We start from the raw sequence: 27,018 nt of genomic DNA, 5'->3' as shown, positions 1-27,018 counted from the left end.
GGTCTGACATACCGTGCAGATTGTAGGGGGAACCAGGAGTTGTTGGCGGCGGCGTGTGGGTGGTGGTGCGGTTGTGTGTGTTATGTGGTCTGTCGTGGCTGTGGTATGGTCTGTGGTGTTATTACGTTGTTGTGTTGTGGTGACTGTGTGAGGCTGCTCGGGTGGACTGAGGTTGGCCGTGGAGGCTGCTCTGTTTGAGCAACAGGGGGCCAAGTACGACGTGGTCCCCTGTGGATGTGTCCGTAGTCCTGAGCAGACTCTAAGGTGACTCCACCCCTCGCAGGCATTACACTTGACAGAGGTGGAGTTGTGGTGTAGTCGTCTCCGGGATACACAGCAGGTGTAGATTTCTGGCCCTGGGTTTGACTCGATGCCAGCCCTGAGTAGAAGAATACGTAGTGAATGTAGCCCTATGGACGAACAACTTCCGACCTAAACGGGGTTAGATCGCCGAAACAACAGCCCTTGGTCGGGTAAAACCCGAGTCATTCCGGTAAGTAGAACCTGCTGTCGTGGGAATGGCCACTGTTCAGTAGTAAGGGTTGGCTACTTCGGTTTTATTCCAAATGGCAAAACTTGGCATCTGCCGGATTGGTAACAACAAAGCCTATGCCATTTTCCTCAGAAGAATATGGTTATTTATAAACCTAATCCACTATAAAACTCAAAAACCTGAAAATTTGAGTTGTGCCATTATTGCAGAGGACCATCGACATATGTATGTTGGTGTTTGGCCGAGCTACTCCTCCGATTGTGGCATGCGCCTTGATGTTGTCACACAAAAGGGAGGGACCTATAGTTTTACGCCGACTCCTGCCGGGGGCGGACCACTATTACAATAAAAAATTTCCTTTTTTTATGTTGGCCGGAGTTGGGCTCGAACCCTCACCCTGGGGAATGGTAGTACGCGCTTCTAACCACTACACCACAGCGATCGTTTAATTAATGTTAATCATTAATCGCGATTAACCATTTATTCGTTAATTTTTAATCACTCATAGCATTAGCGCACACAAGGGGTGGGTTTTGGGGTTCAAACCCCCCTAACGCTAATGACCCCAAATGCAAACTGTATCTTAAAGCTAAGAATCCAGCTCTCAAGGAAATTATAAGAAATATTTATTATAATTTGTGTTGCTTGAAAAAGCGCTTTGCTTTTGCTGTAAATTTTCATGAGGAAATGAATATACGAGCATTTTTTTCTTGAGAGCTGCAAACTGATTTAAGAAATTTTGGTAGAAGAAAATTTCTTTTCCATTTCTCGTCCGTCGTTTTATATAAATTTTTCGTTTTTCTTGAGAGTTCAGTTCACTTTTTCGGTATTCGAAATATTAAAAAAATTTAGAAATCGTGAAAAATCACCATCTCTATCGAAAGCCAGAAACCAGAAATTGAAAAAAGGAACATCAAAGTGCAAAAATTCATGGAATGAATAAATTTATTTTTAATGAGTCATTTTTAATATTTTTTATTAGGTACTTTTGAAAGTTGAGCGCATCTTGAGTTTATAGAACTTTTTATTAAACAAGTAGTTTTTAAGGAAAGAACACAACCGACTTCAATTCTTATGTTCAAATTTAGGGGTACCGTCAATTTCTTCATTATCCAATCATCGGATCTCTAAACCAAATTACGGGACGATCCTTGAGGTACCATCTTTCCAATAAAAAAAGGATTATTGAAATCGGTTCACGTGGTAAAAAAGTTATGTATTCCGGCGAATTGATAACCTCCCCTTTTTTTGAAGTCGGTTAAAAGTGTTTGAGTTCTGTTAATCTTATGTAAATACAGTGCAGTTTATGAATTTTAAAACGTTTATTTATTTATTACATACTGTACATAAAACTTGCATAAATATATTTTAAAGAGCGTATTATCTGAAGAAAATTTTCAGTATTTTCCGGTGATATATCTTCAGAAATATAAAACCCCCCCCTAAAATATATTCCTGGGTGCGCCCCTGACTCATAGACTAACATTTTGTCGACAATACTCACATAAGATCCCATAAGTCCCAAATTTTCATAAAAGAGAAAAGTGATTTTCTCCAAAACTTTTGAATGACATCTTGACTGAACTTACTAATTCGGAATTTCTACTATTACTTATAGAGTAGGCTATTCATAAAGTCTGGGTTATGAAATAAACATTTTTCTATTATAAGTTCCATAAATATAAGGAAACTTTTATTGTTTAATAAATTTTTTGCACATAAACTTGTATCTTGAACATTTTTTTTCCAAAAAGTAAGGATGTCAAAATTTTAATAGATATCGGATGTACGGTAGTTTTCCAAATAGATCTCCTAATAGATAAGTTCATGAAAATTATTACAAACGTAAACTTAAAATTTATAAAAAAAAGTAATAACTAAATTTAACTAACTTATATTAGAGGTTTGAAGTTTATCCCACTGTAAGTATGAAATCTTCAGCTATGTGTTTCCATTGTCACTTTTTCGTCGCCATATCAACAACCTCACAATTAAGAAGATTGTGACGTATCATGCTACCACACGCAATATCTTAAATCCTTCAAATTTTATTATTAACCTTTTGTGTGTTGTTTTGTGTGTTTAAAAACATTTTCTTCTTAGATTCGAAACTCATAATTGTAGTTCTCATTTGCATACATAACAATAAATTATAAATTTTTGTTTCACAACAACTCCAATATTGAATAGTAAAATATATTTTAATCTTAGTTCAATGGTCAAGCGCATATAGAGTAAAGGGTGGTAATGCGTTAAAGTCTCAAAGTTTGTAAACGTAAAATAACGGCTAATACCCTTTTAAGCGTTTTGTAATTTAACCAAAATTCATTAGCATCCACACAAACAAGTAATTATTTACTTTTCAACATGCATTAGCAGAGTGCACTTCTCTTTTGTTTACAATTTGGTTGTCAAACACACTACATCGGATCCTTTGACACATTTACCAGAATTTACCACCAACAAATCGTCGGACTAAAACTGGTAGCTTCTGACGAAGAGGTGACCTTACTTACTCTTATTTGTCCTCTCAGTTGCCAGAAAACAAAGTACGATTTCCGGTAAAATTTGGAAATTCTGGTAAAAAATGGTAATTTCGGACTCATGCGGGCTCACAACTAAATAATATTGGGAATACTTTTGAGGTGTTTGAAGAGGGTTGCGACCTGTTTGAAACTAAATTTATTTATAATAATCATATTTTGGCCTTGACACTTTTGCAAAGTTTTGGCCGAGCTTCTCCTCCGATTTGTAGCGTGCGCCTTTTCTGTCACACAAATGATTGATGTAAACATTTTTATATCTATTTATTATAATAATAATTTACAATAATAATTTATTTAATTTATACTTTACTAAAACACAAATTTGAAGTCCTAATACATTTGTAAAACTATTTATCACAAAATGTTATTAATTGTTTGCAAGCGTACTATAGTTTTCATGCATTTTGAGAACAAATAAGGGAATAATGTATACATACATGTGCGTACTTCCACTCCACAGAACCATGGTTAGATCCCTGGTCAGATCATAACCCAAAATAGCAGTAGTCCTTCGGCACGCAATGACAAACCTTCGAGTATATTTCCACCTTGAAAACTCTTCTTATATAATCATTTGGCGTTCGGTGTCAGCCTTAAATTTGTAAGTGTCTCCATTTGTGTCACAACAACAGAACTCATGCCTAAAGTTTGAGGAGAAGCTCGGCCAAACACTTAGAAAAATATTTCAGCACCAAATATTTATTTGTTTAGTTATTTTAAGGGAGATGGCAATCTTCAGATTTAACATTTTGAGTACAAAAATTTCAACCGTGATACAACAAATAGTATTAGTACTGATTGATAATGACAGATTGCATTCCCATAAACGTCCAATCATACATGATTGAGTTTTTTTTTGCATTCACATTCTCTATGAGAATGGGTCTCGACCATTCCATAACACTCTACATATTTTGTGTTTACGATTTGTAACCAATCTCAAGAGTGGTTGTTAAATTTTTAAAATCAAACAATCACATTTTTTAAACGAACAGAATGAGAATGCACACTCAATTGATTCAATCATTACACAGCTCTGCTACATAAACACATATGTTACTTTTCATATCAATTCAAGTGTATTACATGCGCCCCACGCTTTTCATTTTCAATGTCATTAATTGTTTATAATGACTTTTGCTAAAATTTCAAAATCAAAAGTTATTAAAACAAATTCTGTGGGACTGAGTTATATTATTTTCTACTTTTTAGTCCATTTATAAAAGCGTTGTATATTAAAAAGTTTTTTTTTTTAATTTTATTTATTTTCTACTTTTTAGTCTTGTTTGTACAAATTTTTGCAATATATTAAAATAATTCAACTTTCAGTGGAAGAGAACAGAAGACTATGCAAGCACAATGTGGTTTGCTCACATTTAGTATAAACTAAAGAGCTGCGCAAAACCTTCTAAAAGGCACACTTTACTACTATGCAGTACTTCCAAGCGGCGTACTACAGGTAGCGTTAACAGCAACAAAAAAAAATATTCTATAGCAAGCTGCGCAACAATACAAACACTTCAACATTCGAAATAGAATTTGCTACAGCGACGATAGCGCTTGAGTTTTGGGGTGAAGCAAATTGTAAAACCAAAAAGAAGGGTTGAAGTAAAATAGCGGCAAATCATAGCAAGACAACCGAGTGCACTAGAACATTTGCATGTATGTATAGCAACTCATTACCAATTGTTAGCGCAAGCCACGCAGTTCGCAGTCAACGTCAAGACCGTAATTAATAAAAATGCATATTTTGAAACTGTGTTTTTTTTTGTAAATACATACATAGATACATAATATATGTACATATATGTAGGAGCAGGCAAAATCGCAGATGCTTAGCCAAAAACAAGACAAAAAAAAGCGTGGTAAAAAGGAAACATATCACACTTCATTTAGGTAAGCACGCCATAACACTTCTGCACTTTTGTTTTTGTAAAACACTTTAGTATAGGAAGTGCGCGGTCCCATATGTATGTACATACATACATCCATATACATATACATTTGGGTATGCACTTATGCAAAGCAAGAATTCGCTGTCGCCGCTACTTCCACTGAGTGATGCGCGCACTTCCATTTGAAAAATTTTAGCATCGCATTTGTTCTACTTCAATTTTCTTCTGATTCAGTTTGGTTCTACTTCAGCTTTGTTCTGTTGTTCTTTTTCCTATCGTGCGGCATTCGTTCGTATGACAAAACCTTTCGTGAGTGTAGCAGTTGCTTTGTTATGGGAGTGAAGGAGAGTTACAGTGCTTAAAATGAGAGCCGATGGCTTGCAAGCGATTTATGTAGTGCTTGTGCAGCTGTTTAGTATAAACATACATACATATAGCAGCAGTTTATTTCATTTAAAGAAATGGCGTGTCGTCCATTTCCGCTGTGACGTATATAAATAGTACATATATTTAGGCGCAATATTTAAGTTCTTCTGGCGGGGGACATCTAGAGCCATCTAATTGTATCTCCTTGATATGATGCCTACAACGAGTTTGATATCTAGACTAGGTTGGTATCTAGAATTTTCCATAAATAGCTTTGCTACATTTATAGTAGGTGCATTCTTTTGCAACCGAGCTACAAAAGAACACTCGCTTAAATGACAAAATACACGCAAAGCAACAACACAAACTCGGCTATTTATCCGAGCTCAGCCAGGTCGGTTTAAAAATACGCGACCTGAAGGCTAGTGTTGGTAAGTGAAAAAACTGCTCTATTGTGAATTGTTAATGGGAAAGTGGAGAGGGAAATTTTTGCTTCCTTTTATACGTGACTTATATTTTAAAAGAGTATATATATTACGCAAATACCTCGCATAATTACTCATTTAAATTGGTTTTTGTATATAAATCCCGTTAAACTAATCACATTTTCTTGTCAGCTACCAACAGGGTTGCTTTAGTAGCTAGTATAAATGGTGGTCTGGTCATACAACATTCAAAGCGGTCTGGACATACAACATTGCAAGTTGATAAAAGCGTTGTAATTATAATATATCTCAGTCCCATAGAATTTGTTTTGATAACTTTTGATTTTGAAATTTTAGCAAGTCATTATAAACAATTTATGAGATTGAAAACGAAAAACGTGGAGCGCATGCAATACAAAGCATTAGATTTAATTGACAATATTCAAACTACATACATAACATAGACCTAAAATTTCTACAGCGAAAGTACAAATTTGAGATCGATTTTAAGCGGTCGTTATTAATATACCCACATACATACATTTATTACTCTTCAATTTCAAATCAGGCCTATTACATGCGCCTGTCGCTTTTCATTTTCAATCTCATAAATTGTTTATAATGACTTTTGCTAAAATTTCAAAATCAAAAGTTATCAAAATAAAGTTCTACGGGACTGAGAAATATTATTTTCTAATTTTAGTCCATATGTAAAAGCGTGGTACATTAAAAAGTTTTTTTTTATTTATTTTATACTTTTTAGTCTGGTCTGTATAAAATTTTGCAATAGATACTAAAATAATTGAACTTGCAGTGAAAAGAGAACAGAAGACTATGCAAGCAACACCATACACCAACATCGTCAATGCGAGAGGACGTGTATTTACTGCGCTCCGCGATTTTTGTGTTTGCTTCGCTTATTGTGTAAACAAATTAATGTGCTCGAGACAGTGACTCTATTTTGAAATAAAATTGTAGAATTACACAAAATGCCTTGTTTCTGTGGTCTAAAAGTTGGCCGTAATAACAAAGCCAAAGTTCAATGTGCTAAATGTAGTGAACTTTTCCACCTTAAGTGTGCCGGTATTTCTCCCGTAGACTTGGATTAGTTGATCAGCTGTAATAGCAGCTTTTTCTGCAAAATTTGTTCGGACATTCACCGAAGATCTCGCCGTTCTCCCCCTCCGTCTCTTGGTGATGTGGAGAGTGCAATTGATACTAATTCGCCTGCTTCAACAAACCTTAGTGCAAATATTTTGCCCCAACCGGTCGTAATGCAGAAGCACTGTGAAAATGGACAAAGTGAAAACGAAGACAATACTTCAATCTCGCCAGCAATAGTTCTCAAAGCATTTGCTGCTCTTAAATATGAACAAGTTCGTGCGACTGCTGTGATTAGTTCTCTTCAAGCGGATAAACAGTTGTTGATAGCAAAGACAGATGAATTGCGCTCATGATGCAATAATACAAGGTGATATTAGTTGTGACAGCTCTATTTGACACTGCCTTAGCTCAATAGAATAAGAAGAAAACCGGTAAGAAATTAATCCCCATTTGGGGGAAAAATATAAAATTTCATGTTTTCTTCTAAACAAAATTTGATTTTTTATAGTATATTCGTAATGAAATGAAATAAAATAAGATAAAGTACCTTTTTGAAAACTCAAAATGTGTATACTAAAAAAAAAAACAACTATATTGTTAGGCAAAGAATTGTTAAAGAAGTAACACTGTTTCACCTAAGGCAGTCAATATGGCGAAATTAGAGCGAGAAGTTGCCAACCGATAACACCTTGTATTATTGCATCATAAATTGCGCTCTGATATAAGATCAATCCAAAAATGCCAAACCGAAGAGGTCGCCTCAGCCCTTGCTTGTAGTAGTTTTTTAGTGTATAAAAAATTACGGAACGAACACTGAAGCAGCACTGATGGTAAAAAACGACACTGTGGCGGACAACTCTATTTGGGACTGAGGCAACGATATTATATTTTCACTAACACTGATAGGTAGGGCACTGATGTGTGTAGATGGACTTGTATTGTAAAAATCACCTATATAATTGATTTGAGGTCGATAAATAAACGCAGATATAATTAATTGCCTTTGCGGCTCTCGTTTGTCTTCACAACTTCGTTTTAGTTTTAAGCATTTTTAAACACTTCGCACTATTATGATATTTTAAAGTTTTTTTTTTATTTAGTAACAAAATTCCACTAATCCAAAAAACTCAACCTTTAACGCACTTGCTAATTTATCATCTTCGCGAAAACAATGTGCCGAATTCCCATGAAGCCCAACAAATAGACATACATACATATGTACTTCATTGATTTGCTGTTGTTTGTGCAATACCACTTCAGCGTTGGAAAAAAGGAATTCGGCTAGACGTCTGTCTATTCCCATATGTTTTCTAATTTGAACATACTTATGTACATAAGTATATATGCATGGATTAAAATCTAATTCGATTGATTGAATGTTGATCTGTTGAACTAACATAGTTGAGTTCTGTTTTGTGCAGAATTTGCATGAAGCGAAACAGACATTTCTTTGCTGTTATTTATTCTGCAGGCTACTACAGCGATGTAAAATTAGGTTTCTGCTGCGCAGCGGCAACTTCTTTTTTTAAGAACTTCATCTTTATGAAATAAAGGAAAAGCTTAAGATTAATGTATACCTCGCCAAGAAGCTGACAATGAGCATGTGCCGATATCGCAGCAAGCAGCATATTGAAGTAAAATAAGTAAAAAAGTATAAGTTATATACCCAGCGCAGGTATCAAATATCGTCACAGCACAGAACACCGCACTCAGGCCAGCGACCAGATGCCTCCTGATGTCACCCGAACACCACCTCCTTGACGAGGCGAAAATGCTCCCAATTAGGGAGCATAACATAATGCACTGCAAGCAGTTTCTGGTTGGGAGCCACAGATGCGGCCACCCAAACAGACAGCTACTTACAGAGGAGCCCTCGCCTAGACACGTCAGGAGGCATCTATATGATCTGACGGACGAAGTCCAGAGGTTCATTAAGCAGCCTCTGGACCCGTCAGTCTCGAGTTATGTAGACTCTAGACCATCCATCCATCCATCTGCCTCGGGAGACAAGAAAAACAATAGCCCAACTTCGGTCTGGCTACTGCAGCAGGTTAAACTTATACCTGAGTAGACTAAATGAGAATGTGCCAAATGAGTATCCGGCATGCGGAGACCCCTCACGACTCGAAACATCTCTTCGCATGCCCGGAAAACCCGACAACCCTAACGACGTTGTCCCTGTGGACCGACCCCGTAGAGGCTGCACGCCTCTTGGAGCCGTTAGTGGTACTCGACGACAACGACTGAGATACCAACCGATCTGGGAGGAGTTGTTGTTGTTGTTGTTGTTGTTGTAGCGGCTACAACAACCCCGCCCAGATCGGCTGATATCTCAGTCGTTGTCGTCGAGATCCACTAACGGCAGCCCCAAGAAGCGTGCAGCCTCTATGGGGTCAGTCCATAGGGACGACGCCGTTAGGGTTGTGGGGTTTTCCGGGCATGCGAAGAGATGTTTCGAGTCGTGTGAGGTCTCTCCGCATGCCGGACATTCGTTCGGCACATCCGCATTTAACCTAGACAGGTAGGAATTTAGCCTGCTGCAGTAGCCAGAGCGAAGTTGGTAGGAATATAGTGCATTATTTTAGTAATTTTTAGCATTACTTTAACACTCACATTTGAAAATTTTGGTCACTAATTTATTTACAAATTGGGTTTGAAATGTGTCCTTTTTTGTAAAATTCGGAAATTAGCGTACATTTATCACTCCTATTCTCCTAAAAGCAACCACTTCACTTTATACTTCACTCGATTAGTTATAACTTGCTTTACGACTTTAATATTAATCAATTAATCACAATTCATTAAATAAAAACACCTTCAAAATCACGCGTCTCACTTTGGTTGCATATGCAAATTAAATGGCGAAGTTCAGCTGTAAAACTCCAAAATATGCAAAAGAATGAGAGACAAAAGAAGATAGGATATAACGCAGTAAGCAATAAAAATATACAAAGGTGTTCTCTGCAAAAGGTGGTCAGCTCCTTTTCTTCGCAAAACAGAAAGGGGAATTCTACTGCCTGAGGGTTATAATCCCTAAGTGCGGCCGAAGGCCGCCTACGCAGAATGGTGTTATCTACAAAAGGTTGTTGTTGTTGTTGTAGCGGCTACAACAACCCCGCCCGGGACAGTTGGTATCTCAGTCGTTGTCGGCAAGTTCCCCTAACGGCAGCCCTAGAAAGCGTGCAGCTTCTGTTGGGATAGTCCACAGGGACAAAGCTTATAGGGTTGTCGGGTTTTCCGGGCATGCGAAGAGATGTTTCGAGTCGTGTGGGGTCTCTCCGCAAGCCGGACACTCATTTGGAACATCCTCTTTCAATCTACTCAGGTAGGAGTTTAACCTGCTGCAGTAGCCAGAGCGAAGTTGGGCTATTGTCGTTCGTGTCTCCCGAGGCAGATGAAGATCCGCCTCGTCTATGTCCGGGAGCGGTATGCCTAGAACGGCATTCACAGGTCTAGAGTCTGCATAGCTCGAGACTGACGCCCTGTGAATGCCGTTCAGGGCCAGTCGGTAAGCTGACGGGTCCAGAGCTTGCTTTATGAACCTCTGGACTTCGTCCGTCAGTTCATATAGATGCCTCCTGACGTGCCTAGGCGAGGGCTGCTCTGCAAGCAGCTGTCTGTTTGGGTGGCCACTTCTGTGGCTCCCGATCAGGAACTGCTTGCAGAGCATCCTGTCCCTGTCCTGAGTGCGGTGTTCTGTACAGTCTGTAGCTTCGTCCACTGCGTCCTACTAGTCCCCGGCGACTACACTGGCGCTGCGTAGTTTAAAACCGGCCGGCCTATTGCCTTGTATGTTGCCAGCAACGTTTCTTTGTCTTTGTTGTTGCGGCTCTGTACTTTATTGACAATAGCGGTTGCGTGCGCAGAGAAGGAGAGCAGGCTGTCGAATGTTACTCCGAGTATTTTGGGGTTATTCACCGTCGGAATTGGTGTGTCATCGACGTGAATTCCCAGCGGTAGCCTGACCTCCTTCGCCCAGGTTGTGAACAGGGTCGCAGAGGATATCGTAGGGGAGAGGGCTAGACACTTTGCAGTGAAGAAGCGAGAAAGTTCGGAGAGATACCCGTTTACTTTCGAACACAGGTCATCCATTCCATTCCCAGTCGCCATGATCGAGCAATCGTCGGCGTAAGAGACAATCGAGACTCCCTCTGGTGGTTGAGGGAGCTTTGAAATGTAAAAGTTAAACAGTAGCGGGGAAAGGACACCACCCTGTGGAACCCCCTGTTTTATTTTTCTGAGTTTACTCGTTTTGTCTCTAAACATTACCAACGAGTGTCGGCCACTCAGATAATTTGCCGACCACCGTCTGAGCCTCTGTGGGAGAGAGGAGGCCTGTATATCTTCTAGTAGCGTGGAATGGCAGACGGTGTCAAACGCCTTTGACAAGTCCAACGCTACTAGAATCGTTCTCTCACAGGGACGGTTTCGGTTAAGGCCACGAGTTATCTGAGTGTTTATGGCGTTAAGTGCTGTTGTTGTACTGTGCACTTTACGGAAACATCAGCATGCTTCGCTGGGGTTAAGTGGTTTGTGAAATACGGGAGTAGCAAGGCCTCGAGTGTCTTCGATACCGGGGAAAGGAGTGTTATCGGACAATAAGAATCTCCTATGTTGGCAAGTTTCCCCGGTTGGAGCAGTGGGACCACTCTCCCCACCTTCCAGATGTCTGGGATGATGAGAGTGGCCATAGACAAATTGAGGACCTCCGTTAGGTACGCTACCCTCGCAGTACCCAAATTTTTCAGCATCAGCATGCATATTCCGTCGGGACCCATGGCTTTGGAGGCTTTCGCCTTCCCGATGGCCACCTGAACTTCACCGCAAGTGAAAGCAAGGGGGGCACAGGTTGTTGGCAGTTTGTGCAGCTTTCTGGTCACTCGACGCTTGGCTTTGTCCACCGGAGGATGCAGTACGAACTGCCGGCTAAAATTGCTCGCGCATCTCTCCGGGTCCGACGAAGCATGGTCGCCGAAGGAAATTTCGACTCTGTCGCCGTGCTTCGTCGGATTGGACAGTGACCTTACGGTTGACCAAAGCTTACTCACACCAGAGGTGAAGCTACAGGTCTTCAAATGCTCCTCCCACTTCTTCCGCTTATGGACGTTTACTAGTTGCCGAATCTCCGCATTGAGATTCCCGATACGGGGATCTTCGGGATCGGCCTGACGAAGGCTATAACGCTCATCGGCTAGAACAGCCGCTTCGGCAGGGAAGCTTGGACGTAGGTCCGTTATACATCCTGCCGGTATGAAGCGAGCTGCAGCAGCAGTGACAGCCCTGCGGAACTTACGTTCACCGAGATGGACGTCGGTTGGTGTGGGAAGCGCGGTGAAGGTGTTTTCGGTAAACTCCGCGTAACCTTTCCAATCAGCTTTAGAAAAATTTATATAAGTCCGGTGTTTGGCGGAGGCAAAGTCGGTTGGTTTATCTATCGAGATGACTATGAGTAGGTGGTCTGATGCTAAAGTCAGCATAGGTTGCCATGTTATGCTGTTTTTCAGACCAGCGCTGACTATGGTGATGTCTGGCGAGCTACTGCAGTTACCCATAATCCTGGTGGGTGCGTCGTCGTACATTGTGCAGAATGTCGAATCGTATCTGCTCAGCCAAGTCTGTTCCACTACGATCGTTTGACAGGCTTGAGTGCCAAAGATCGTGGTGCGCATTAAAGTCACCTACTACCATACGGTTTTCACCTCTGAGGAGCGCACATATATCAGGGTGATATCCTGCCGGGCAGCAGGTGACAGGGGGTATGTATATGTTATATATTTCGAGCCTGACCGGATAGCAATGCCCTCACATTCTAGGGTGGTATCCCTGCGGTCGATGTCTGCTTCGATGGCTGGTGCGCGATGAACGCTAAGCCACCACCATTATCTCTCTCGCGATCCCGACGGTGCACGATGTACCCGGCACAATTCAACAAAGTTGAATTGCTGTGCAACTTCGTCTCTTGGACCGCAGCTATCAATATACCATGCCGACACATGAAGACGGTTATCTCCTCAATCTTGCTCGGTAGCTCGTTGCAGTTAAATTGAAGGAGCTGCATGTGGTTCGGGAGACGTATCGTGATGTGGGGTGTAAGGAATGTGTGTGTTCTTACCGCCGTTGGCTGTGTGCGCTGCTGTGATGGTTGCCGCCCTGTGGGGGTGGCGGGAGGCGTCGCAGTTGAGGTCTGCGACCGAGCAGCGCAACACGGGCCCTCGAAGTTCCCAGTCCAATCTCGCTTGGTACGCAGACCTGAGCATGCCCTAAAGTGGCACCAGCCAAGGCAGGTGTTGCACTTAACTGATGTCACATTACGGAATATCCTGGTCTGACATACCGTGCAGATTGTAGGGGGAACCACGAGTTGTTGGCGTGTGGGTAGTGGTGCGGTTGTGTGTGTTATGTGGTCTGTCGTGGCTGTGGTATGGTCTGTAGTGTTATTATGTTGTTGTGCTGTGGTGGCTGTGTGAGGCTGCTCGGGTGGACGTACGTCGTGGTCCACTGTCGATGTGTCCGTAGTCCTGAGCAGACTCTAAGGTGACTCCACCCCTCGCAGGCATTACACTTGACTGAGGTGGAGTTGTGGTGTAGTCGTCTCTGGCATACACAGAAGGTGTAGATTTCTGGCCCTAGGTTTGACTCGAGCCCAGCCTTGAAATTAACATTTTTAATTAATTAAAGAGTTATTTGCAAAAAACACTTGCACTTTCCGCACTATGTTTTGATGATTTTCACGCAAATGAATGGAATAAATGAACTTAATTTAACACGTATTTATTAGTTTTTATACATTTGTGTTGATTTAAGTGTACACTTTCCCGATGGCGAAAATCTGCATAACAATCTTGTGTAGTTAATATAAATAATATGGAGGAAAACTCGTGCTGCCACTTTATTAATTCAATTTGTATTTCAACTTTAAAAACACCCAAATAATGCACAAGAAATATACTTTTGTGAAAAGGGGATTTCTGTTCCTTTTCTTCGCACGCAGAAAGGAGAATTCTATGTTGTGAGGGTTATAATCCCTAAGCACGGCCGAAGGCCGCCTACGCAGAAAGGTGTTCTCTGCAAAAGGTGTTCTGCCCCTTTTCTTTGGCAACACAGAAAGGAGAATTCTACGTTGTGAGGGTTATAATCCCTAAGCGCGGCCGAAGGCCGCCTACGCAGAAAGGTGTTCTGCCCCTTTTCTTTGGCAGCACAGAAAGAATTCTACGTTGTGAGGGTTATAATCCCTAAGCGCGACCGAAGGCCGCCTACGCAAAAAGGCGTTGGACGGACAAAAACTTTTTTAATAGAGTGGCAGCAGCAATTTAGTTCCATTTTATATTTAATAGAGTGGCAACACTAGTTTTCCTTCATGTTATTTATATCAACTACGCAAGATTGTTGTGCGAATTTTCACCATCGGAATATTGCTATTAAATACAGAATTTCGCGAGAGTGTACACTTAAAACATCACAAATGTATAAAAAGTAATGAATATGTGTTCAGTTGAGCTCATTTACTCCATTTATTTGCGTCAAATTCATCAAAACATAGTGCGAAAAGTGCAAGTGCTTTTTGCGAATAACTCTTTAATGAATTAAAAATGTGAATTTCCGGTCTCGGATTATTGTTGTGGGCAGTAAAACGCGTCGGTTGATACCCCTCTTGAATTTTGGCCTCCTTTCGCTAAAGTGCACTTTTACCGCCCTGAGTAGAAGAATACGTAGTGAATGTAGCCCTATGGACGAAAAACTTCTCAGATACTTCGCCGACCTAAATGGGGTTAGATCGCCGAAACAACAGCCCTTGGTCGGGTAAAAGCCCGAGACATTCCGGTACGTAGAACCGGCTGTCATGGGAATGTCTGCAAAAGGTGTTCAGCCCCCCTTCTTTGGCAGCACAGAAAGGAGAATTCTACTTACTGAGGGTTATAATCCCTAAGTGCGGCCAAAGGCCGCCTATACAGAAAGGTTTCTCTGCAAAAGGTGTTCAGCCCCCCTTCTTTGGCAGCACAGAAAGAAGAATTCTACTGCCTGAGGGTTATAATCCCTAAGTGCGGTCTAAGGCCGCCTACGCAGAAAGGAATTATACGCGAAAATACATTTGTTTAAAAAAAAAATTTTTATAAAACCTTGTTTTGGTAATTCTCTAGTATAGGGTAACAACCCCTTAAAAAGATCCGGAAAATTCGGGAGGGTACTAAACGACGCGTTTCGGTCCCCCTAGTAACAATCTGGAGGGGGAGGGCTAATATTATTAACCATTTAAAAGTTATAAACAAAAAACTATTGTTAAGTTTCGTTGTTTTCTATGATCAATTACCACGTCAAAATGCTCTAAATCACCAGTTTCAACTATTAAAATGTCTCCGGTTATTATTTTATGCAAACAAAATCATTTATTCACTTTTATTTTATATATTTCGTTAATAAAACAGAGTAAACAAACTTTGCGCCACCCAAAATTATTATAACCTCAAATCGTTGGTATTGCCACTTTATTTAACATTTCATTTGCGCTATTACACTCCGTTTACCCTATACACTTCCTCTTTTTTTACTTTCACCTAAATAAAATATTCTAACCAAAATATAATAGCATATTTCGCTATACCATGGCAGCGCTACTTTTATGGTTTACAGTTATTTATCGAAGTATTGATCTTAATGGAAAAAATTATAATTTAAAAAACTAAAACCTCGCTATTATAATTTCCATTCGTAATGTTATCAGGTATGTGACTTGAGAATAGAAATCGCTGCATCTTTTAGGCGCATCAATATTACATAGTTACATCCCGAGCTAATAAAAGGGAGGTAAAAAGCGCCGCAGGCGAAAATTTTCATTATTTAAATATATATGAAACAAGATACCGAAAAACATTGAACACTGCACACACCTTGTAAGGAAAAGTGAATTATTACGAAATACTAATACAGTGGCAGCACTATAGCAAAGATTGTCAACTTCATTTTAGTAACAAAATAATCTACCTTAGGTTGATAAAATTATGTGTTTGTTTAATAATTAAGTTAAATTATATATATTAATAGTGTTTAAAAAGTGAGAACAGGTGATTTAGAGAATTTTTGTCATGGTTATTACCCATTACAAAACAACGAAATTTAACAAGTTTTTTGTTTATAACATTTCAATGATCAATATTAGTCCTCCCCCTCCGGATTGTTAATAGGGGGACCGAACCGCGTCGTTTGGTACCCCTCCCGACTTTTCCGGACCTTTTTTAGGGGTTGTTACCCTATACTAGAGAATAACCAATGGTTAATATTAGCCCTCCCCCTCCGGATTGTTAATAGGGAGACCGAAACGCGTCGTTTGGTACCCCTCCCAACTTTTCCGGATCTGTTTTAGGGGTTGTTACCCTATACTAGAGAATTACCTTTATTTTTTCTATTTTTAATTAACTTTTTTTCTTTATTCAAAATCGCCCGATATCTAATTTAGCATAATTTCTTTTATTAAAAAATCCCACGGTTTCTGTTAGTTGGGTCATTTTCCACTTCAAACTGCTCAGTTTGCATAAGAAAATTACGTTTTTCCCCCGTTTTCAAACGGTTCCCTAGGGGCCGGTGAGAGGAGCCCAAGGGGGGTTCGCCTTTTTAGAAAGCGGGGACTGTACCCTTTCAAGTAGGGGAGGATTTGCGGGCCCCGCCTCCCACCACAAAAACATTTCCCTATTATATATACATAGATATATATATCGAATGAAAGACCCTTCAATCACCTTTCCAACTGTGTCCATATTTGCAAATCGGTTAAAAAAAAAATGCCGTTAAAATCCGGAAAAGGGGGCGGCCACGCCCACTTTTTGGCATAAATGCACTTGGGCTCCAAATCCCAAATTAAAAAAAAAATATTGGAATCGATAGAGATGATTGAGCTGAGTATAATGGTATACTTCTTTTTTTGGGCAAACAACAACAACAACAATTATCAAAGGTTAAAGTTCAAAATAAGCAATTTTTGAAATCATGATTTCTTAAAAACGGATGGATGGATCTTGAAAATGTTGATCTCATTTAATAGGAAATTTGATTCCCTTTAATTTGGTATACGTACATTATATATATGTTGTACAGTTCTTACAACAAATTGTTTTTTTTGTTTTTGATATATATAAATAAATAGGTATAGGTAAGTATACATAGGTATTGTTATTTTAGGTACAAATTAGTTAATTTATTTATATATCTGGCAACTATGTGTATTATTTTAATATATAACTGGAAAGAAACCGTTATTTTTAAGCGGTATGCTTTATGTTAAAATTTAAGCTTTTGGAATAACGTGCTATTTGACAAGTGTTAATTTAAAATGGCAAATTTAAATTTAATAAAGCTATACGATTTATTTGATTGCAAGATCGACGGTCCGCTCAATGAGAGGACTCTACAATCCTTACAGGAATGGGGACTGATACCGCGGGAGGGAACATATTTGTGTCCCGAAGGACATCCGTTGAAACTTAAACAATGTGCACAAAGTGTTGACGGTTATGTTTGGAGGTTAGTTTTTGCTTTTTAAAGATTGTGGTTGTGAAAATTAAGTTTGTTAAATTTTGAACTAATAGGTGTACTACAGCGATTAAGGGAAAGAAGAAAAATGTTAGATGCGATGTCTACATTTCTTTGAGGAAAGACACTTTTTTCGCGAAATCGAGGCTTTCTATTTTTAAAATAGTAGCTTTCGCTTATTTGTGGGTCAAGAACCTTACGTTGGATGTCATTATGGAAGAGCTCAGCATATCCAATCATACGGCTAGTGATTGGAGTAGTTTTTGTCGCGAGGTTGTGTATGATGGGATGGTTGTTAATAAAAACAAAATTGGAGGTCTGGGAAAAGTTGTCGAAATCGATGAGAGTAAGTTTGGGCGACGAAAGTACCACCGTGGGCATCGTGTGGAAGGACAATGGGTCTTTGGTGGAGTAGAGAGGGAAACCAATCGATGCTTTTTGGTCCCTGTGGAGAAGAGGGACAAGGAAACTTTGTTGAAAATTATAAAGGACTGGATTTTGCCCGGTACAATAGTTGTGTCCGACTTTTGGAAAGTATGTTCATTTTGAACTATATTTGCATGTATTTTTTTTTATTATTTGTATATGCTTTCTATTTATCTTTATAGGCATATGATTGCTTAAGTGAGGAGGGGTATATTCACTTTCGAGTCAACCATTCCATCGATTTTAAAGACCCAGATACGGAGCAACACACTAATACGATAGAAGGGTTGTGGCGTCACGTGAAATGCTCGATGCCCCAATATCATCGGAAAAAACTATTTTTTAACGGGTATTTAGCTAAGTTTATGTTTAACCGCAATTGTAAAAATTGTGATACGGATCGTTTAAGCACCTTTTTAAAAATGGCAGGGAGATTATACAATCCGTGTAGTATTAAACCTGTTGAAGAGGAAGAACAGGAAGAATATGAAATAGAAATTTCTTTGTAAATAGACTAATGTGTGTTTTACTATTCAAATATTTTAATTTTTTTAGCATCACTGAGAATTCTATTTTGTGAGGGTTATAATCTCAAGTGCGGGCGACGCCGCCTACGCTGAAGGGTGTTCTCTGCAAAAGATGTTCAGTGCCTTTTCTTCGCAACACAGAAAGAGAATTCTACTTTGTGAGGGTTATAATCCCTAAGTGCGGCCGAAGGCCGCCTACGCAGAAAGGTGTTCTCTGCAGGTGTTCAGTGCCTTTTCTTCGCAACACAGAAAGATAATTTTACGTTGTGAGGGTTATAATCCCTAAGTGCGGCCGAAGGCCGCCTACGCAGAAAGGTGTTCTCGGCAAAAGGTGTTCAGTGCCTTTACTTCGCAACACAGAAAGAGAATTCTACTTTGTGAGGGTTATAATCCATAAGTGCGGCCGAAGGCCGCCTACGCAGCAAGGTGTTCTCTGCAAAAGGTGTTCAGTGCCTTTTATTCGCAACACAGAAAGAGAATTATACGTTGTGAGGGTTATAATCCCTAAGTGCGGCCGAAGGCCGCCTACGCAGAAAGGTGTTCCCTGCAAAAGGTGTTCAGTGCCTTTTCTTCGCAACACAGAAAGAGAATTCTACGTTGTGAGGGTTATAATCCCTAAGTGCGGCCGAAGGCCGCCTACGCAGAAAGGTGTTATCTGCAAAAGGTGTTTTTTTTATAATTATTTTACATTGATTCAATTTTTGTAAGAACTATACAACATATATATAATGTACGTATACCAAATTAAAGGGAAAAAAATTTCCTATTAAATGAGATAAAAATTTTCAAGATCCATCCATCCATTTTTAAGAAATCTTGATTTCAAAAATAGCTTTTTTTGAACTTTAACCTTTGATAATTGTTGTTGTTGTTGTTTACCCAAAAAAAGAAGTATACCGTTATACTCAGCTCAATCATCTCTATCGATTCCAATATTTTTATTTTTTTATTTTTGAGATTTGGAGCCCAACTGCATTTGTTCCCTTGTAGCAAACAACGAAATATTAAAAAAAGATAAATATTTTTACCGGCAAAAATAACCGCTGAGACGAGCAAGGCTTAAATAGAGTTCGCCATTCCTTTTGGTTGTGGCTGGGAAAAGTCAACGGCATTACCTCGAAACCAAAGTGTACAAAATTTCGCCAATTATTTAATCGATCTTTCAGTTCACCCATTAGCAAACTCTCGGCGAAAATCCAGAAATGTAAATTACCGCTACTAAACTGGCTAAAAAGGAGAACCGATTTGAGCATGGTAAGAGACTCTTGCAATCTCTGACCACATACAACCAGTGCAATGTTAAAAACTGGAAATGATCTGAAAAAAAAAAATTGTTGTAGACCAATATTTTCCTAAATTCCATGGTTACTAATACCTTTCATTAAAGTGAGAATTATTCAATAAATCTTTATGTACACTAAAAGGGCAACGATGAAAAACAACATAGATCAGCGTTAATAAAAATACAGTAAATACGAAATTTACTAGCTTTAACCGCATTTCTGAAGCCTTGATTAGGGATAAAACGATACTAATAAATACAAGTGCATACTCGGTACTTTTCGCCCGATACCAAGTAATTTTGGTATTGATACTATTGAACCGAGTAGTGAGTAGTTATCGGAAGAAACAACTTATATCGAAACCCGATTCCGAGAATATTTTATTTCCGGACTTTTTTTAATCTAATTATTATTGTGAATATCTAAAAATGTTTGGCAGTTTAGTTGCAATGAAAAATTCCTACAAAGAAAAACCTATAATCATCTCATTAACATATCGCTGGCTTGAAGTGAAAACTTGCTAAGTCCACTTTTGTGAAAACTCATATTTGGATATAGGAAGCAAGCTGAATTAAAAACGCAACGTCTTCAAGTTTATATTCAACTAAAGGCAAATTTACTAAGTCCAAAAGAGGTACAGAAAAAACGATAAGGCTACAAAAAATTCTACATCATTTAATTTTTTGTTTAAGGCTTTAGGAACCAATCAACAGTTCCATTTATGGCTAGGTTTATACACCTTAAATAGCCGATTCTTAAAACGTGATATATTCACACGGTGAAATAAAAATAAGGTGATGTCAGTTGGGGGGTGTTTGTTGTAATTTTGACAAATTCGGTAGCCCCGTTCCTAATGATGCTCTCTTGAACAAAAACTACACTAGAAAAACTCCTTTTAGGTATTGTGCTGAAAACATAAGAGTGAACATCACTGTCCTTGATATTTCTGTTTAGTTGTGACTTTCCCATATAATATTTTTTGCAAAAATTGTGATTTGTGTGTATATTCAACAGCTTTTAATTTTGCGATTTTTTGGAGGTTTTTCGGACTTTGGCAATAAATTTAGGTAACCAATTTTAAGTAGTTATTCCAAGTGGCAAATAAAGACAAATTATGTTTACCTTCCACTGATTTGTGAATTGTGTTTTTTATCTCAGCGAGAAGCTGCGATATACATAAGTGCTGGAAGTTCCAGGTGAGTTTATTCAATTGGCCAGGTTGTTAATAAAACGGTCAGTAAAAGTGCGTTTCTTGTTTAATAGGTTTTGGAAGTTGTGCCTGTTGACCTACTAGAGGCTACAATACAAGTGCTTTACAAATAAAATTACGAAAGTCCTTTTATAACACTATGTAACAAGGTTTTTGTCCGTGGGTTGTAATTGTTATTTCCTAGTCAGTTAGGTCCCAAAAGTATAGAAAACAGCTATTGTCGCAAGATAACTTTGCTTTTGTGACCATGGCAGCGCTTATCTGCGTTTATTTTTATGCTTGTTTGTTGAAAACTGATACACGAGCGCATACAACTTGTTTTCTCTACATTTGTGTGTGTTAAAACTAGTGTTGGGCAGTATCGATTCCAAAAGTACTCAGTACTCGATGCTGAAAAGTATCGACAGTACCCGATGCTTAAAAGTATCGATACCAAAGTAGTAAATACACAAAAGTACTCGATACTACCCAACACTAGTTAAAACAACAAAGTCGTCGCAATAAATTTTGCAACATTTTTGTGATTTATTGAGAGTTGTTTCTTATTTTATTACAGATAAATTCGTTCAAACATGGCTTCACGAGGCTGCAAATATCCTGCAGATGCATTTTGTTATGTCTGCGGATATTTTATCAAAACAAGAGCGAATAAGCACTCTTTGGAAACAGGTTTTAAAATGTGCGAAGCTTACAATGCTTATTTCGGCATGCCTGTGGGTGATCAAGACAAATCCTGGGCACCTCATTTCGCGTGTGAAAACTGCAAAAGGACTTTGGAAGGTAAGACATTTTAAAACTATATTGCTTTGTTATGGGTAAAATAAATGTTTCTATTAACTTTTTTATTAGACAGTACTTTTCTTTTCTAATTTTTTTTTTCAGGATGGTACAGAGGGGAAAAGAGAGCTATGAAGTTTGCTGTGCCAAGAGTTTGGAGAGAACCCACTGACCATTCAAGCAACTGCTTTTTCTGCATGGTGGACCCTTCCAAACGTCGGACTGGCAAAAAAGCAAGTCAAATCATGTATCCTGACATTCCTTCATCCATGGCTCCAGTTCCACACAGCTCCGACCGCCCCGTTCCTACTCCTCCAGAGAAAGAGCAGGTGTCTTCCTGTGAGAGCCCTGATTCCATGAGTGTGGAAGACAATGAAGGTGAAGGATTTAATTTACTAGCTGATAACAAAAACCCATACTATCCCAACCAAAAGGACATGAATGATTTGATCAGAGATCTTGGTCTAACCAAGTCCGATGCTGAACTTTTGACGTCCAGACTGATGCAGTGGAATTTGCTGGATCCTAGTGTTAAAGTCACATGTCAGAGGAAGCGTCACGAACTTTTGTCGAAATGTCGAAAAACCACCCGCTTCTGATTTACTTTTATGTTTTTGGTTTTCTGAAGTTTTAATAAAATTTAGTCTTGATTTATATGTGCTGTTCTGTATGATTTTCTCTGTAGTGAAAGACTCAAACACGTTTTTCTCATAATTTTAGCATATTTTAATGAATCACATTGTCCTGGTCACAAAAGCAAAGTTTCCGAGGAATATTAGGTGGTTTCCATACTTTTAAGGCATAACAGACTAGGAAATAACAATTACATCCCAAGGACTGAGAAATTTATTTTTTTTGTTACTTAGTGTAATTCATACATAATCGGTCTTTTAAAAAGAAGATAAAACTTGCTAAGAGTAGTTGTGTTTGTTTAAAAAATTATTCAGTAACTCGCCAGCAACTCTCCAGTAGCTTAATTTCGCGAATTCGCTCTCAAAGAAAAAATATTCAAAGACGTACAGCAACGCAAATCCAGTAATAATTATCAAGTTTCATGAACAGCTAATAAATTGGTTCTTTATTCGCAGCAACTTCCTAATAAAACAATATATTTTATATTTAAATTGGTTTTTTAGTCAATTTCAATAATAAAAACCCACAAAACAGTTTCCTTATTCGTTTAAATTGCATCCGGCAAGTTACAAGTAAAAATTTATCCATTAAAAATGCAGTAAAAACTTTGAACTTCAGCTGTTTCGCTCTCTCAATAAGTTTTTGCGTACGAAAACGACAAAACATTAAGATTCGTACCAATTCGTCTGGATATTACTAGAATCGGGTAAACCTAACACAACTATTCTTTATTATCTTTAACGTTGTTTTGGTAAAATAATTCTTTAATACATACTTTTTAAAAATAGTATTCAAAAGGGCGTTAAAATGGTCCTAAAATGTTCCCCTTTTTTACTACATTATATGCATTGCCGAAATGGGGCTACCAAAAAAGTGAGGTTATGTAACTGACATCACCTTGTTTATTCCACGATGATGTATTCGGTGGTTCTCGTTGTCTAATACCATTTGAATACGATAGTGTTTCTCTCTAAGTCAAACTGCTATTCGTCCCAAACGCTGTGGATTACAGCTTCCTATAGCATAAACACAAGTCTATCTGCGAACGATTGTTTGATTAGTTATAACCTTCAGCTAAACTTCTGGACAATGTTGCTTCCATTTATCGTGTATCGACGTGTTTGGTTGACATTCCGCGTTGAAGAGTATTTCATTATACGACTCCTTGATGTTGCTTCTTTCTGGCTGATGTTAGCGTAACAGCTGCTTTCCTCATTCTTATTTTATGACAGTTAAGGCCGACACAAGACTACATAAGACAATACACCAAGTCTGAAAACACAAACATAGATTGACAGATTGGGCGCGTTCATAAGTCGTAGCTGTTGGGTAACCGTTGGCTGTTTGTCTTAGAAACGCACAGTTGAGTAGTTACGCTCACTCCAACAGTTGGCAACTTTCCGCCATTTTTTCCAGCGGATAATTTTTACGCTACCTGAACTCAACGTGTTGGGCTTAACCTAAACAGCTGATCGATAAGACTTACGCCGCTTATATTAAATTTAACGCCGCTTTGTTAGGTGGCAGTTGCAAACAAAATTATTATCACCCCTATGCTGTAATCCGAAAGTTCGTAGTTACGAATTCGTAGCTCCGTTCCGAAAAATCGAAAATTGGTATGCTGTAATCCGATCGTAACTATCAACGGCGTTGCCAACTAAAATAGTGAAATTCGAAGTTCTTAATCAGCTGCTTTGGCAGAAACAAATCAAAATAAAAAGAATCGCAAGTGAACAGTGAAATTAAAAAAATTGTTGAATCGTATTTGAAAAAGCTTTTCCTTAATTAAGTAAAATAGAATGGATTCAGTGGCCGGTGCACTTTTGTCTCAGGAGGAAGAACATGCTGCAGTCAACTGTTGCATTAATATACAAAGGAGATTGCTACGAGACAGTTCTGATCCATTTAGCTTAAATGATAAAATGTAAGTTTTATAATTGATTTCACTGATACACATATAAAATAATCGTTTGAATGTTTAAAGATTTGTAAAAAATTTCCGCCTCAACAAAGACGCATTTAAAAGCGTTTTAACAATTATGGAGGAAGAGCTTGGGCGAAGTGTAAAATCATCATCGGTAACTCCTGTAAGTAGATTGATGGCAGTTATGAGGTTTTTCGCTGAAGGAAGCTACCAACACGGTGTTGGGAAAGATTTTGATGTGGGGTTGGCGCAATCAACGTTCTCAAAAACATTGACAAAAACTTTAAACATCTTGGAACGCCGACTGTGCCCAGTATGGATTAAATTGTCAATGACGGAGGAGGAGAATAAACGAGCCAAAATGCGGTTTTACAGGAGAACGCAATTCCCTGGCGTTATTATGTGTGTGGACGGCACACACATTAAAATACTTCCTCCTGCAGACGAACCGTATTTGTACTACAATCGTATGGGATACTACAGCCTAAATGCAATGGTGGTAAGTAAAACCACAAGAGCAAAGTGATTTTGTACGTGCAATTTATCGTAAATTTATTAAATAGATTTGCGATAACAAGATGCAAATAAGGTGCGTTGATGCTCGGTTTCCAGGCAGTAGCCACGACTCACATGTGTGGAATGTAAGCGCTGCGAAAACCTATTTTGAAGAGAGATATCGGCAAGGAGACAAAACAACTTGGATATTAGGTATGTTATAAGTGGAATGAGAGCAAAATGTGTTAAATATAACTAAAAATATTTTGTTTAACAGGCGATGCTGGATATCCATTACAGCCCTGGTTAATTACACCATTCCGTTCTCCTGTGGCAGGAAGTAGAGAAAGCGCCTTCAACAAAACGCACAGTAAAGCGCGCAACATAGTCGAGAGAGTCATCGGCGTTTTGAAAAATAGATTTCGATGCCTGCTAAGTGCTCGCCAACTACATTATTCGCCCCAAAAAGTGGTACAAATAATTAATGTGGTATGCGCATTGCATAACATGTGCATCCACTACAACGTAGAAGATAATACACCTGATATTATGGATGATGAATATCAAGATGTAAATGAAGAGGAAGCGCCATCAGAATTTTCCAGAGAAGCGTCAGACATAAGAATGCGAATTTTGAGATCATTACCTAACTAATGAAAACAATCCCATAACTTTGTACTTCATATTTATTTGATATAAAAAATTTAAAATAAATTCAGTTCTTTACTTAAAACTAAATATACAAAAAAATCAGTTGTTTTCTTAAATCTAATAGTTTGTACATATATACAGTTATCACAAGCGTAAGTTCATCTCTTAAGTTCAGTTCTTTTCTTAAATCTAATAGGTTTATACATATATCACAAGCGTTAGCTCAGTTCTTTTCTTAAATCTAATAGTTTATACATATATACAAATATCACAAACGTTAGTTCACTTCTTTAGTTCAGTTATATTCTTAAATCTAATAGTCTTAAATCCAATAATCTTTAAATAAAAAAAAATTAAAAAATCAGCAGTTCAGTGCAAAATTAAATTAAATTCAAAAATAAAGAAATCTTAAAAAAAAATTTATTTATTAGTTCATTTTTGCTGGCTTCTTTCTTGTATCCGCAGTAATTTTTCCTGCAAATCAAGCTCCCTTTTTTTAAGGGCCTCCATTTCAATATTGTGCCTCTTTAATTCACGCAATTTTTCCTTCTTCATGTCATGCATGTTTTCTTGTACTTGGTACATGCGTCGCACGTTATCTGCCAGCTCGTTTGCAGACTCAGATTGGCGTTCCAAAAAGGCCAAACTTTTTTGGTAGTAGCTTCGTTGCAAATTTATTTGCTCCTGTACCAAAGTACCGGAGGGGAACGCCTCTGCACAAAAGAGACAGCTCCATTGATCCCCGATGTGGAAGTGTGCAAGCCCGTCAACTCTATCACTTTTTCCTCCAACTCATTGAAATTGTGCATTCTGTTGGGTCCACCACCAGTTGCCCTCGTCTCTGCTTTATTGGCGGAAAGCTTTCTTTTAATGTAGCACTTATAATCGAGCCATACCTAGAAATAGTATTGATATAAGGAAAACAATGATAAATAAATTTTGTGCTCTTAAAATTTTATCCGCACCTTTTTCCAGCTGGATACATCTTTTGTCGGTGGGCCTAAGCTGTTTAGCTGCTGAGCGACGCTTTCCCAAAACTCCACTACATCCTCTTTAGCTCCTTTTGCAAAGCCGCGAGCAATGTCCGGCCTTTCGGTCATGCATTCTACCATTTTTTCGTATTGCGACCGATTTGTTGTGATCTTCGACCTGATAATTTTGTAAATATTTAACAATAATCCAGTTTTTTCCAATCACACTTGTAACTTACATATTTTTTCCTTTACACACTTTATTTTATTGATATTTTAAAAGAATTCGCTTCGCTCCGACACCAGTTGCTCTTCGTAGAAAATTTCCGACAAATACATACAAATTACAGCTACGTCGGATTCAGGCATACCAACATTACGAGTTTCGAAGATGGTCTCCGAATTTCGAAATTACGATACGGCAACGCGGATTACAGCATACCAATTTTAAGATTCGTAGCAAAATCGAATCTACGACGGATTACAGCATAGGGGTGTATATTTTATATCACTGACGTGATAAAGTAACTAAAATATTTTATAATAATACTACGTTTCTAAATATATGTTTTTAAGATATTTGCTATATAATTTTACACTGTTTAATTCATTGTAACATTGAACGATTTTTTCAACCCGGCGGCCGCTGAGCGTTGAATTCTAAATAGTATCGGCGCAACTATCTCTATTTGTTGAAATTTCATTTGTTTACATTTATCAGCTGTTGATTTGGCAGCATATTCATCAAGCCGTTTCTAAGACGTAATTGTT

General features: G+C 38.5%; 5 protein-coding genes across 8 annotated transcripts in view; 3 read left to right on the top strand and 2 right to left on the bottom strand.

Annotated features, from left to right (window-relative positions):
- Positions 1-19,848, bottom strand: part of LOC118748809 (glucoside xylosyltransferase 1-like) — an 83,533-nt gene extending 63,685 nt beyond the window's left edge. For all 3 annotated transcript variants that reach the window (XM_036483517.1, XM_036483509.1, XM_036483525.1), the window contains exons 1-2: positions 19,679-19,848; positions 19,332-19,620 (exon numbers count right to left, since the gene is read on the bottom strand). In XM_036483517.1, coding sequence (XP_036339410.1) covers positions 19,332-19,620; positions 19,679-19,803 — 414 coding nt within the window. In that variant the 5' untranslated portion in view covers positions 19,804-19,848. The remainder of the gene's footprint in view (positions 1-19,331; positions 19,621-19,678) is intronic.
- Positions 4,538-22,227, top strand: LOC118748801. Of its 2 annotated transcripts, XM_036483494.1 has the most exons (3): positions 4,538-4,935; positions 21,353-21,576; positions 21,679-22,227. In XM_036483494.1, the coding sequence occupies exons 2-3, from the start codon at positions 21,369-21,371 to the stop codon at positions 22,170-22,172; spliced, it is 702 nt and encodes a 233-aa protein (XP_036339387.1). In that variant the 5' UTR covers positions 4,538-4,935; positions 21,353-21,368; the 3' UTR covers positions 22,173-22,227. The 2 variants fall into 2 exon arrangements, with proteins under 2 accessions (XP_036339387.1, XP_036339379.1); XM_036483486.1 differs by lacking the exon at positions 4,538-4,935 and having other exon boundaries at positions 20,948-21,576.
- On the top strand, positions 16,976-18,455 carry LOC118748792. The gene is made up of 3 exons (XM_036483473.1): positions 16,976-17,341; positions 17,407-17,884; positions 17,959-18,455. The coding sequence occupies exons 1-3, from the start codon at positions 17,151-17,153 to the stop codon at positions 18,283-18,285; spliced, it is 996 nt and encodes a 331-aa protein (XP_036339366.1). The 5' UTR covers positions 16,976-17,150; the 3' UTR covers positions 18,286-18,455.
- A 1,730-nt stretch (positions 22,228-23,957) lies between the features above and the next one.
- LOC118734188 lies at positions 23,958-24,454 on the top strand. The gene is made up of 3 exons (XM_036463913.1): positions 23,958-24,130; positions 24,191-24,373; positions 24,445-24,454. Exons 1-3 carry the CDS (start codon positions 24,006-24,008, stop codon positions 24,452-24,454), a joined length of 318 nt encoding a protein of 105 aa, XP_036319806.1. The 5' UTR covers positions 23,958-24,005.
- A 1,496-nt stretch (positions 24,455-25,950) lies between these two features.
- On the bottom strand, positions 25,951-26,643 carry LOC118734178. Its single transcript, XM_036463901.1, has 3 exons — positions 26,487-26,643; positions 26,242-26,425; positions 25,951-26,172 (listed from the first exon to the last, which is right to left on the bottom strand). Coding segments are annotated over exons 1-3 (408 nt in total). The 5' UTR covers positions 26,489-26,643.
- Positions 26,644-27,018: the final 375 nt, after the last annotated feature.

The sequence above is a fragment of the Rhagoletis pomonella genome, unplaced genomic scaffold (genome assembly GCF_013731165.1).
Source record: "Rhagoletis pomonella isolate Grant_MI unplaced genomic scaffold, Rhpom_1.0 Rhpom_scaffold_00001, whole genome shotgun sequence".
Taxonomy (NCBI): domain Eukaryota; kingdom Metazoa; phylum Arthropoda; class Insecta; order Diptera; family Tephritidae; genus Rhagoletis; species Rhagoletis pomonella.
The sequence above is the reverse complement of the archived record's forward strand: the minus strand, read 5'-3'. Positions and strand labels throughout refer to the sequence as shown.

Bases quoted from the DNA above. Each gene is read 5' to 3' on its own strand.
- LOC118748792 (XM_036483473.1), top strand. From the start codon at position 17,151: ATGGCAAATTTAAATTTAATAAAGCTATACGATTTATTTGATTGCAAG. The intron at 17,342-17,406 runs GTTAGTTTTTGC...TTGAACTAATAG, and splicing joins GTTGACGGTTATGTTTGGAG to GTGTACTACAGCGATTAAGG. The intron at 17,885-17,958 runs GTATGTTCATTT...TTATCTTTATAG, and splicing joins TTGTGTCCGACTTTTGGAAA to GCATATGATTGCTTAAGTGA.
- LOC118748801 (XM_036483494.1), top strand. From the start codon at position 21,369: ATGGCTTCACGAGGCTGCAAATATCCTGCAGATGCATTTTGTTATGTC. The intron at 21,577-21,678 runs GTAAGACATTTT...TTTTTTTTTCAG, and splicing joins CTGCAAAAGGACTTTGGAAG to GATGGTACAGAGGGGAAAAG.
- LOC118734188 (XM_036463913.1), top strand. From the start codon at position 24,006: ATGGATTCAGTGGCCGGTGCACTTTTGTCTCAGGAGGAAGAACATGCT. The intron at 24,131-24,190 runs GTAAGTTTTATA...GAATGTTTAAAG, and splicing joins TTTAGCTTAAATGATAAAAT to ATTTGTAAAAAATTTCCGCC.
- LOC118734178 (XM_036463901.1), bottom strand. The intron at 26,173-26,241 runs GTGCGGATAAAA...TACTATTTCTAG, and splicing joins ATGTATCCAGCTGGAAAAAG to GTATGGCTCGATTATAAGTG.